At 36.4% G+C, this 12,452-nt stretch overlaps 1 protein-coding gene across 1 annotated transcript; it reads left to right on the top strand.

Annotated features, from left to right (window-relative positions):
• The first annotated feature begins 3,047 nt into the window (after nt 1-3,047).
• On the top strand, nt 3,048-6,324 carry SAG18 (senescence associated gene 18). Its single transcript, XM_086233190.1, has 7 exons — nt 3,048-3,199; nt 4,076-4,175; nt 4,271-4,391; nt 4,508-4,629; nt 5,017-5,138; nt 5,232-5,391; nt 5,978-6,324. Exons 1-7 carry the CDS (start codon nt 3,073-3,075, stop codon nt 6,090-6,092), a joined length of 867 nt encoding a protein of 288 aa, XP_086089316.1. The 5' UTR covers nt 3,048-3,072; the 3' UTR covers nt 6,093-6,324.
• Nucleotides 6,325-12,452: the final 6,128 nt, after the last annotated feature.

The raw sequence follows: 12,452 nt of genomic DNA, 5'->3' as shown, positions 1-12,452 counted from the left end.
CCTAAACACAATGACACGACGTGATAACCAACCTTGATTTTTTTTTTTTTCTCCCGACAATAATCCTTAAAGGCTGGTGTTTATTGTAATAATATTGTTATCTTTAGTGGAAAATAATATTGTTTTAAGCTGCTTGCACAATCTTCGGGCATTACTTTCTAATCTTGATCAGTGATGATGTTGGAACCGAAAAGATTAATCCACCGTCCAGACAACATGGGAGATCTCACCGAAACTTGAGAGACTAATGTGATGACAGATGACTTCATTGCAAAGAAATCTGAGTACAACAAACATTTAGTTGAAGACAATGCTACTTTAAGTGGGATATATCATATCTTATAAGTTATAACACATAAATAAAATAGTAAACTTATACCTGTATAATTGAATCCCTCAATTATGGGGTTTATGGAAAAAAAAAAAAAAAATCTATGCAATCTTACAAACTAACATACATTAGTTAACTATTAATTCAGTAATATTTTTCAGAGTGGAAAGTTTAAACCCTCATTCTTTCCATTAAAAAGAAATAATAATCTCACACTAAGATCCAGTTCTAGACAGATGTGGGCTGTGCACCCGCACAAGGCCTACAAGATTGAAGGGCCAGCTATGGAAAAGATATGCCGAAGCATAAAGCCATAAGCAAATAGGCCTCTTGAAAGAACAAATAGCTAGGCCTTAAATGGAAATGGGCTTTCTTTCTTTTGATGACACAAGCAAAAGACGATTGGCTCCGTTAAAAACTTAAGGTTTGTTTGTCAGTATTTTTAGAAGGCTTAAGATTCTATTTGTAATTGTAGTGAATGACCCAAAAGTTACCGTGGATAACAATTCTCAATCACCTATAGCAGTTTTGGTGTTTGGTAAAAAAATTAAAAACTGTTTTTCCTCACAATTCTCAACTCCTCATAGCAAAAATAGAAAACATGTTTGTAGATACTTTTGAAAACTGCAGTAAATCACAGTAACAATAAATATTTTATTTTACTCATAATACCCTCATTGATTTCTATAATTTTTATTTGTTTATTTTATATTAAAAAATATGTCTATTGTTGAGTAAAAAAAAAAAAACTAAACTAAACAACATCTATATTATTACAAATAGATAAGTTATTAGCCGATGGAAAAACCAATTGATGAGTGCGGAGTGTGTATCAAGGAGCTAGTATATATATAGAGCAATTCCGTTGAGGTATACCTCATCTTTGACATAATGAGGTATCACTTGTGTCACTCACTCTATATTGTAATTTGATGATAAAGCCGTCTATTTTCTAAGTCTCTGTATAATGATTATCCTTGTAAAAAATTAGATAAATAAAAAACCATTAAAACATTTAATTGTGATTAATTGAATAAATAGATAAATATGGTAATTCTGTAAACACTTGAAATGATGAGCATTTAATCAAATGATTACATGATTTTCGATTTGTTTAATTTTTTGCATAGATGATCCTTGAATTGAGACTTAGAAAATAGATGATTTCAATCATCAAACTACAATACGGAGTAGGTCGTACAATTCTATTATATATATAATATAACATATATAACTATGCTTTTAATTTCTGTAGCCCAAATTAGTTAACTATAAACACATATTCTTATGTCCAAAATTACTTAAATATACATTGGTACACTTTTAAGATTGCAAGCAATTTTTGAATATTTCACTTATACTAAAATTGCGTAAATAACATATTCTAAAAGTAGAAAATAAAGCCCTCAAGTTAGTCAAAAGCTGCATATCATAATACATTTCATAGAATTCCCAACGGGTTCTAATATTGTGTTCTAAAAAATATATACATATATATATACAAGAATGCTCTAAAACTAACTAGTTAGTAAGTTAATACAAAGCTAACCACTAAGTTGGGCCCACTCCACAATGTAATCTCAAAATCTGAATCGTCTATTTTTTAGACCCTACTTCAAAGATTATCTCTGTAAAAAATCTCCAAAATCGGAAATCATTTAGTCATATGATTATAATAACAATTATTTATATGTTTTTATCGAAAACACTGATCGTCTATTTATTTGATTTCAATTAGATGACTAAATAATTTCCGATTTAGTTGATTTTTTGTAATGATAATCTTTGAAGTATGACCTAAATAATTGACGGTTCGGATTATGAGATTAGTTATGTGGTGGTCCCAAAAGTATGGTTAGCTTCGTATTAACTTGCTAACTAGTTAGTTTTAGAGCACTCCTCGTGTATATATATATATATATATATATATATATTGGGTAATATAATGGACCTAAACTCCCAAAAACAAAAACTACACAGGCAGAGCACGAGCACAAGCCCTACCCAGACCTAGGGGGTCATTATCTAAAAATAGTAACAATAGAAGAAGGAGGATTACTGGACAAATGGAAACATAGGGGAAGACCAACGCTCAAATCAGCCATGTGATCAACTGCAGAATTTGCTTCCCTGAGAATGTGGACAATAGAACAACTCCAATCCCTGCCAAGAAGAGCCCTGCAAGAACTAATAAGACTGAAAACAGGATGCAAATCCCAATAGGACTTGTAACAAGCTTAACCGCAGTAGAAGAATCACATTCAACAAGAACTTTGTCTGTGACCCTCATCCCACGCAAAATTGAGACCCTGAAAAATCCCCCACCACCAACAGGTGGTTGATACCATCGTTCCAAAATACATTCGACCAAAAAAAAAAAAATTTCAAAATGCCATCATTCCAAAATACTTAAAGCCAACTGGTAGATGATTTAGTGGAATTCTTTCATGTGACCATAACGTGCTTTTCTTGGTGGTCTTGCAATCCACGTGACCACTTTTTTAACGAAAAGGGATGTTGGGCTATGTCTCTACCAAACGCATCTCAAAATATGAGGAACAAAATGAGTTCTATAAAAATCAGGGGACCAAAATGAGTGCTATGAGAGTTTGAGGGTCAAAATGAAATTTTGATAAAAGTTTGGGGATCGTTTGTTTATTTTTTTTCTTTTCTAATGGGCATGTACGAACTGTACTTTTCTTCTTTTCGGAAACTGGTTAAAGAATCAGGGAGAATTGGAGATGAGGAAGAGGACACTGTACGCTTGGGGAGTAGCCATCCTCTGCTTTGTGGTCTTGATGATCGTTACTCCTGCCATCCCTCAGTCTCAAGCTTACCACGATTTCGCTGACCAGCGCGAGTTTTTGGGTCAGCTCTCTCTCTCTCTATATGTATGTATATAAATATATGTGTGTTTGCATTTCGCATTTTATAGATGCATTGAGAATTTGGGATAAGCTTTAGGGATTGCGAAGACTAGTTTGTGCAGAAATTGAAAACCCATATGTTTTTTTAAAATTATTTTTAGTCTTTTTAGAGATAGAGAGTTTCCTTGGGTTATTTTGAATGCGTCAGAACTCTGGTTGGGTGTGAAATTAGTTTGTGGAAGTAGATGGGTTTGTGATTAAGTACTGGAATTAGTGAAATATATATTTGATTTGATAGTTAAAGTATGCGATTGCTTTTTATTTGTTGGTTTAAAAATCGCAGTTATTTTCTAAAGATTTGATGATGTGTTTAGAGCCTATGTGAATAAAGAGATGTACCAGTAATTTGGTACAGAACATAGATTTGTGAGAGATGGCAGAAAATTGGGCTTCATCTGTAAGTTTGCTTTTGCCCATTTTAGATGTTGACTGTTTTTATAAGTTGATTGTGCAATTAGGGTTTAGTGAACAGCTTAGAGTCAAACCAAGATTTTGTTTATGATTCAAAACTTTAAATTTGATAGTGATTTCTAGTAGAATTTTGTTCAGTAGGTTAGGTTCTCTCATAAGTTAGTAGATTCCATGGCAATTAAAGTTTTTAGTATAATTGATTATCCATTATGGTTTAGTTTATGGCTCTCTGGTAATGCTAGCGATTCACTTGCGTTTCGAGAAAACATACATCTTTAACTTAATTCTATGTTTGTTAGGTTTCTTGTGGTTCCATGCTTTTCGTTTGACCATAATTTAATGCTTTTTATTTATTTATTTTTCTGGATCCATTTATTAAAACTGACAGGCTCATTTTTATTTCCAGGTATTCCCAATACCCTCAACGTGGTTTCAAATTTCCCTTTCCTGGTTATTGGTCTCATTGGTCTTGTCCTTTGCTATTATGGGGATTATTTTAAGTTCAGGTAGTGGTTCTGTACTTTCAGTTGATTACAATGCCTAGAATGATAAAAAGCTCTTTTTGTACAATTAATGGTCATGATTTGATATTTAATGGCAGCTTGCAAGGTGAGCTTTGGGGTTGGACATGTTTTTACATTGGGGTGGCTGCTGTTGCATTTGGATCTGCATACTACCATCTTAAGCCAAATGACGCTACACTCGTATGGGATCGCTTGCCTGTGAGTTTGATCATTCAATTAAAGGCGATTTTGTTTGATAGAATATCAGCTACTATTAAGATATCAGATTTTACATTAATTGACTATTTATTTTTCTTTCTTCATGATAACTGTAGATGACAGTTGCATTCACATCCATCATTGCAATCTTTATCATTGAAAGGATTGATGAGTGGAAGGGAACAATTTCCATCATACCTCTAGTTCTGGCGGGTATAATTAGCATATTCTATTGGAGGCAAGCGCTTTACCTCATTCTTTTTTATGATAATGTTTAATTTTGCTTAAGCTCTATTTCCATTGTAGAGGACCTGGGATTCCTCCATTGTAGCTAATGAAGTATGTGACTAGTTTTCTATATGAAAATGAGTTTGGATTTTGCATGCCCTTTTGCATGCAGTGAAATTGGAATTATAGAATTTTGGGAGTAACAGGCTGTTGGTGAAGCCATTGTAGGATTTGAAACAGTCTCAAATGTAGATTCTTATTGACTTTTCAATCCCTTGCTAAAATTGCTTTTTGAGGTTAACCATAAGCATACATTCTGGAGTCTACAAACCTGGTTTCATTGTTTTTCTAAACCTCATTTTCTGTCAAATATGATTGCTGTAATTTCCTTCTGCAGGTTCTTTGATGATCTCCGTCCATATGCTCTGGTCCAGTTTCTTCCTTGCATTGCCATTCCTCTAATGGCTATCTTGTTGCCTCCAATGTACACTCATTCTGCATATTGGCTTTGGGCAGCAGGTTTGTGTTTTTAATAACATAGGTTCCTTTGATATTTCCTAAAATCTCTAGTGTTTTCACTACGTTGGGTATGAACTTTTCCCATTGTTGCAGGATTTTATCTTTTAGCCAAGGTAGAAGAGGCTGGTGATAAAGTGATCTACAATTGGACTTATCATATTGTTAGTGGGCACACCCTTAAGCACTTGTGCGCTGCAATGGTACCTGTCTTCTTGACACTCATGCTTGCAAAGAGGACTATTGAAACAAAAAGGTATTACTTATTACCCTTTTATATTATATTTTTTTTTACACTATAACATAAATGGTGTTTTGTCATTGTCATATAGATTTATGGAATCTCCTTAAAAAGAAGCTTCATGATGAAATTACTTGAACTTTCACACATCCTTTAGCATGAATGCATATAATACATATATGTACATATCAGACAGGATCTCTAGCTGTTAAAATGAGGCTTTCATGGTTCTTTTAAGTTTTTGTTTATAGGTTAGACAGAGTTTATTACTTTAAGGTGTAGAATAGTCATTCAAATGGCATGGCTTTCTGTTTGAATGACAAGGATTTTCGTCTAAGAAGCGACTTCTCTTTACATATATGTAGTAAAACTTTAATCTCTCTCTCTCTCTCTCTAATGTGAGGGGTCCACTTCACTTATGGCGCCGGGGGGGGGGGGGGGGTGGGTGGTGTGTTAACTGAGTAAATTTCTTGGGTTCAAATAGAACTAATATGCTAGCCACCACCTTACACACTCCTTTGAACCTTGCTGTAAAAGCAGTCTTATAGCTAATGCCTTTGCAGTGTGCTAATCTCTCTCTCTCTCTCTTATATGTATGCAGGCAAAGTTTGCTCAAGACATGGAAGATTTCCTGGACAGAATATAGAAAGAATGATGGCTCGGTAGAGAGTTACACTTGTACCTACTCGACTGTACCAGTTGTGGAATCACAATAACTTGGTTAATATTTTCTGTTTTAGTTTTGGACAGAATATGATAAAAAAAAAAAAAAAAAAAAAGGAAAAGACAAACACTGACCTCATTGACATCGACTCGATAGGGCATATCAATCGTGTTTTTACTCCAAAATTACACAGATACAAACACTTTTGCCATATTGTAAATATACAAAAATAATCATACAACCCGTTTAGTTTGGTTATGGGGATGTGATTTCCATTATGTTCAGTGGCATGTGAATGTTCTTGTTTGGTGTGGTCATGATCATTTTTAGGTGACTTCAGATTAGTAAAATACAATATAGTCTCCGGCACATCAATGGCTTGCCCACATGCTACCGGTGTTGCCGCATACATCAAATCTTTACACCCCAAATGGTCCCCTGCTGCTACCATGTCGGCTCTTATCACTACTGGTAAGACTATATATGGGAAATATTCTCTTGCCCTAATTATGATATTTTTAGAATAGGAATTAGGATCGCTGATAATTCAGTCGGACAATTATATAATAACATGTCACATATCTAACAAGAGAATATTAACCTCTATTCATTAATCACCTTATCTAACTAATGCAACAAACCTAAACATATGTATCTTCCACTTGTAACCCTTTTTGGCAGTTAAACCTATGAGTGCCAATCTTAAGCCCGAAGGCGAATTTGCATATGGAGCTGGCCATATAGACGCTGCTAGGGCTCCATATCTTGGTTTGGTATATGATGTTGATGCAGCCGACCTGTTGAACCGTAAAAAAATTCAAAAAAAAATACAAAGGTTGAGGTTGAGATAAGATCCCCATATGCCATGTGCCACATTAATTTCAAATGAAAACAAATTGAAAAGTGAGATAATGTGGATTTATCTGAAAGCTTAATTATCTCTTATCTGATGAGTTTAAATTTAAATGGAGAGAGTTATCTCATCTCCATCTGATCTCATCACTTGGACTTCCCATGGACTCTATAAATAGAGCATAAGGGATTCAGAAAAGAGGGGAGGAGAGAAAGAGGAGAGAAGACACCGAAAGGCTGCAGGAAGAAGAAGAACGTCTATCTGCCATCACCAAAGCTTTGCCACTGCTAGGTAGATGACACTTCTTTTATTCATTGCTCCTTCCAATATTTGGTTTCGGCTGAAACCCCAATAAAGTTTACCAAAGGATTCGGCTGAATCCATTTTCTCTCAATCGGTTTCGGCTGAAACCACAAAAATTCATCAAAGGATTCGGCTGAATCCATTTTCTCTCAATCGGTTTCGGCTGAAACCACCAAAATTTATCAAAGGATTCGGCTGAATCCATCTCCAAATTGGTTTCGGCTGAAACCATAAAGGATTCTGCTGAATCCATATATCTCAAGCACCGAACGGGTTGGGCCGAATCCATGGTGCGTTGAGTTACAAAAAATGCAGTTAGTTTGCTGATTAAAATGGTCCAAAGCAGAAGCGATAGGTACCTGCAAACCAAAGAAATGAAGGTTTTAGCCTACAAAAGCAAGGTCATAAACTATCTTGCTAGTCTAACATACCAGCCACGCAGAGGTTGCACCACACGAGGAAAGAAGTAAAAAAAATAAATTGACTTCCATCTCTTTATGGTGCTGCAATCCTGAGCAGAATACAAGATCAATATTGCCAAGTCTAATAGGTGGGATGTGCAGCAAAAATAAAAAAGGGGGGAGTAATGGATTAATGTGAGCTCACGCAGGCTAAATTTAGAGCCCAAAAGACATGGGGCTGCTGCACTTTGAGATTCTGAGAATTGGCCCAAAGGCTTGCTGCCATGTGGCATTTAAGTTGCTATTCAACTCACCAAAGTATTGCAATGCGGTCAGAGAGCAACATATATCATTCCAAGGCCTTAATTTAAGTTGCAGCAATAAAGTTCATATTGTGGGGCTTTCTAAGTTTGGTTCCAGGAAGAAAAAAAAAGAATGTGGTTGCTTTCCATCATCTTTGGTTATCAAAGCCAGTGGACTTGCATGCTCAAAGGAGATGTACCTCCAAAATCTCACCAACTGGGCCTACAAGGAAGTAGAGGCCAATTCTTATTTGAATTGCATCTACTGTAATTGGCTTATATAATGAAATACAAAAAAATATATATGCCAAGTATCAAACAGTGAGCAATCAAATTCAAAGGGTTTGTTGTCAAATCTAACATGCCCATTAACAAAAAAATTGGTTTAAAATAAACAAAGTCCGGTGGTCTCCCAAATTCTCTTTTGCCCATTAAAAAAATAAAATGTATCAATTAATAAATAATTGATACAAAACAATTATAGTGGGCACATAACCAAATTCATTTTTGCCCATTAATAAATAAAGTGTGTCAATTAATAAATAATTGATACAAAAAATATAGTGGGCACATATCAAATCCAACTCTCTCAAATTCATGTTAGCCCATTATAAAAGAATGTATCATTTAACAAATAAATGATACAAAAAAATATTAATGGGCACATTTTCCTCAAAATCCCAAATTCTTCAATTGGTACAAAACCAACACTCTCCAATCGGTATAAAACCAAGTCTCTCAATCGGTACAAAACCGAAACCAAATCCAAACCCCAAATTTAAACTCTCAAATTGGTACAAAACCACCTTTCTCAAATGGTACAAAATTATCTCTCTTAAATTGGTACAAAACCAAATATCTCAAATCTAAATCCTAAACTCAACTCCAAAAATGGCACAAAGCCAATCAAGTCAAATTCTTTCACCGAACTACGTCCGGTTTGATCCCATCATGGGTACGTAGGCAATGTGAGTAAAATTCACACTCAACCTCATTCACAAAATTTTTCTAAATTCCCTTAGGAATTAATTCATATAAATTTCTTTGAATTAATTTCGCACCAAATCAAATCCACCCAAATCCTTCAGAAATTAGTTTTACACACAAAAGTTCCTGAATTAATTTCTCAAATCAAATCCAAGGGCTCTAAACCCTACCCAAATTACACAAATCTTTTAAGTGGGTCATCCACCCATTTAAATCCTAAAACCTCGGAACTACGTGTGGTTTGATCCTGCAGTGGGTACATAGGCAGCCTAAAATACAGGTGCAACCGCAATCACAAATAAATTCTATTTCAATGGGTCGTTTACCTATTGGAAATCCAAACACTTGCAAGATGATCTGTCGGTTTCATTGCAATTGGAATCAAAGGGTATTCCCTTGAGTCAAGGGACTGTAATTAAGAGATGCACTCCATCTTGAATGGGTCGTACCCAAAATAATAAAACCCTCCTTCCATAAATGAATTTGGGTGAAATTATGTTGGGTAATATTTATTATTTATTTACAAATTTTGTTCAACATAATTTTTGGCACGCCCGGTGGGACCCATTCTCCCTTTCATCTCCAATATAATGGAACTAATCCTTTATATTGCATTTGCCTTCAAGGAAAGTCAAAGGAGACAGAGAGATAGATCAAATGGCACCACAAGTCACAATCTACTTCCATGAGCTCTCAGCCTCTCAAACAGAGAGCGGATGCTCGAAACATGCTGGTTACCGTACCACATTTGTCACCGATCAAGCACCATTTTCAAGCAACGTTCCAAGGCTAAATGCTGGAGTCAAAGCTAAGGTCACCAAGGCCCAACAAGTAAGGACTTCATCAAAGAACGCCACCAAAACTTCAAAGAAGCGGATGACAAAAGCTCTAAGGAAGAAAGCCATAAAAGCTAGTGCTGTGGAGGTTGCTAAAGCCATTTCAAAAGTAGCTGTTGGAGCAACATCCACCACAGCCAAAGCCAGCAAGGCCAAAAGTCACATAGTCACCAAGACTGCCCAAATTTTGATTGGGTCTATACCAATCAACTTGACCATTACAGAGTCAACCATGATAATTTCCAGCAAAGAAGAAGAGGAGGTTCCAACAAGCCGAAAGGCCGAGACCCTCAAATCTACACAACAAGCATTAATGGAAGCTATAACAACACTTCCACCACCCATCAAAAAAGACATCATTGACACAAGTGCCCAATCCCAAGTACAAGATTTTGGTTCACATTCTACCGACCCACACATGGGGCATGGTAGAGATGTTCAAGAACCATACCCATGGGGGCAGTCAACAATGAACGAGTTTGTGGACCCGATGAAGGGGGCATTTCTTGAGTCCCAAGTCGAGCCAAGACCCCACCTAGTCCCCATCATTCCTGCATGGGTTTGGGCGATGTCATATGGGTACCCAGAGGATATGTCGATCCCAAATGATACCTTTGAAGATGAAGACCCAGCATGGTCTTCCAATCCTTTGTATGGAAACGCTGAGTCTTTCTTTCAAGAAGAGGAAACTCTAAAGAAATCAACAACCCAGTCTCATGTGTCCAAGACAAATGAGGACGTAAAGTCCGAATACATGTCAGTTATGGTTATTAGCGCAATGAGTATTGAGGAACAAAATCAAGAACTGCAAAGAAAGATTGCTGAAAAAGAGGCAGAAATGAAAAAATTGAAGGATGAACATGATGTAGAAATAGCAAGATTGACTGCTAAATTAGCCAAGGCTAATGTCAACAATAGTGGAAAATCGGAAAAAGGACAGGGTTCCACATGTCCGCTTACTAAAAAGGACATAGAGTCACTGGTAGCTGAAGGAATCAAGAAAGCTTTGATGTCCCAAAATCTACCAATTCTTGGGTATTTGAAACCTTACCCGGACCACTACGATGCATGCCCATTCCCTAAAAATTATCATAAACCAATCTTTGATAAGTTTGATGGGATAAACGGCTCTCCCCTTGAACATCTAGCTCATTTCTATTCAGCTTGTGGGGAGACTTCACGGTCAGATGCCTTGCTCATAAGGCAATTTGTTCAGTCGCTCAAAGGATCAGCTTTCACCTGGTATACTCATTTACCACCACATTCCATTCACACATGGGAAGACATGCAAAAAGCATTTCTAGCTCAATTTGTCAACGCCAAGAAAAAAGTCACACTTCTTGACTTGACTGAAGCTAGGCAAGGTCCCTATGAGAATGTTAATGAGTTCATTGCCAGATGGAGAAGCCTTAATGTTCAATACATAGAGAAATTAAGTGAACAATCTGCAGTACAAATTTGTTCAAGTAATCTCTTGCCTGAGATAGCGTCATTTGTCTGCGCTCGAGAACCCCAAACGTTTGATGCATTAGTCTCAAAGGCATGCAACGTTGAAAAACAAATTGCGCGCCAGAAAACCATGACCCAAGAGGTGTACTTAAGACATGAGACAACGGACAGTGAGGAGGAGACCGAGTCAATGGCTACCTTTGCTGAAATTGACAAAAAGTCTGATAGAGGCAAAGGAAAAGAGGAACCAAGGGAGCTAATGCTCAAAGAAAGGAAAGAAGCCAAATTCACCTTTGACGAAGAGGATGTCGAGGAAATATTCTTTGAGCTTCTCAAAGCCAAAGCTATCAAGCTTCCAGAGCCAAAACGACCGAATGAAGCCAAGAAGGCAAATAGCTCCGGATATTGTCGGTATCATCAAGTTACTGGTCATTCTACAAAGGATTGCAACGTTCTCAAGGACATAATCCAAGAGATGATCGACAACAATGAGATAGTGGTGGATTTAACTTAAAGCCACATGTTTCAAAAGAAAAAGAAAGAAAGAAAAAAAGAAAAAAAAAAAAAAAAAGGAGCTCGCTAGGCTGAAAACCCGAAAGGGCGGTCTAGGCAAAAGTTAGAGCAAACCCGTTGGATTGAAAACCCGAAAGGGCGGTCCAAGCAAAAGTTAGGGTTGAGCTTAAAAAAAAAGGGCCTGTTGAGCTAAAAATCCAAAAGGGCAGCTCAAGCAAAAATTAAGGCACAAAAAAAAAAAAAAAAAAAAAAAAAAAAAAAAAAAAAAAAACTCTCTTCTGAACTACGACTGGCTTGATCCTTCCAAAGGGGTACGTAGGCAATCTAGTCTTAAAAACTAGATGCAGCCACCAACAAAAAAAAAAAAAATTTCTTCCCCAAATCAAAAGGGGTGAACTACGTATGGCTTGATCCCTTAAAAGGGTACGTAGGCAATTTAGCCTCAAAAGCTAGATGCAGCCGTAAAATCTCAAAATTCACTTTTCTCCACCAATAGTATCTGCACGTGATTAAACTGCTGTGTACTACAAAGTCTTCCATTTATGTTATGGACAAGTTGCAAAGAAGCCTTAAGCGTGTCTTTATAAATGGATCTCAAAAAAGAAGAAATTTCAAGCCTCGCACGTGCAAAGCCGTTCCACGCACGATGCTTGAGGGGGCATCTGTTGAACCGTAAAAAAATTCAAAAAAAAATACAAAGGTTGAGGTTGAGATAAGATCCCCATATGCCATGTGCCACATTAATTTCAAATGAAAACAAATTGAAAA

The sequence above is a fragment of the Dryas octopetala genome, chromosome 2 (genome assembly GCF_963921425.1).
Source record: "Dryas octopetala chromosome 2, drDryOcto1.1, whole genome shotgun sequence".
NCBI classification, from domain to species: domain Eukaryota; kingdom Viridiplantae; phylum Streptophyta; class Magnoliopsida; order Rosales; family Rosaceae; genus Dryas; species Dryas octopetala.
This window is presented reverse-complemented; position numbering and strand designations above follow the sequence as displayed.

Coding starts and splice junctions, on each gene's coding strand:
- SAG18 (XM_086233190.1), top strand. CDS start 3,073: ATGAGGAAGAGGACACTGTACGCTTGGGGAGTAGCCATCCTCTGCTTT. Junction 4,176..4,270: donor GGGGATTATTTTAAGTTCAG/GTAGTGGTTCTG, acceptor ATTTAATGGCAG/CTTGCAAGGTGAGCTTTGGG. Junction 5,392..5,977: donor AGGACTATTGAAACAAAAAG/GTATTACTTATT, acceptor ATATGTATGCAG/GCAAAGTTTGCTCAAGACAT.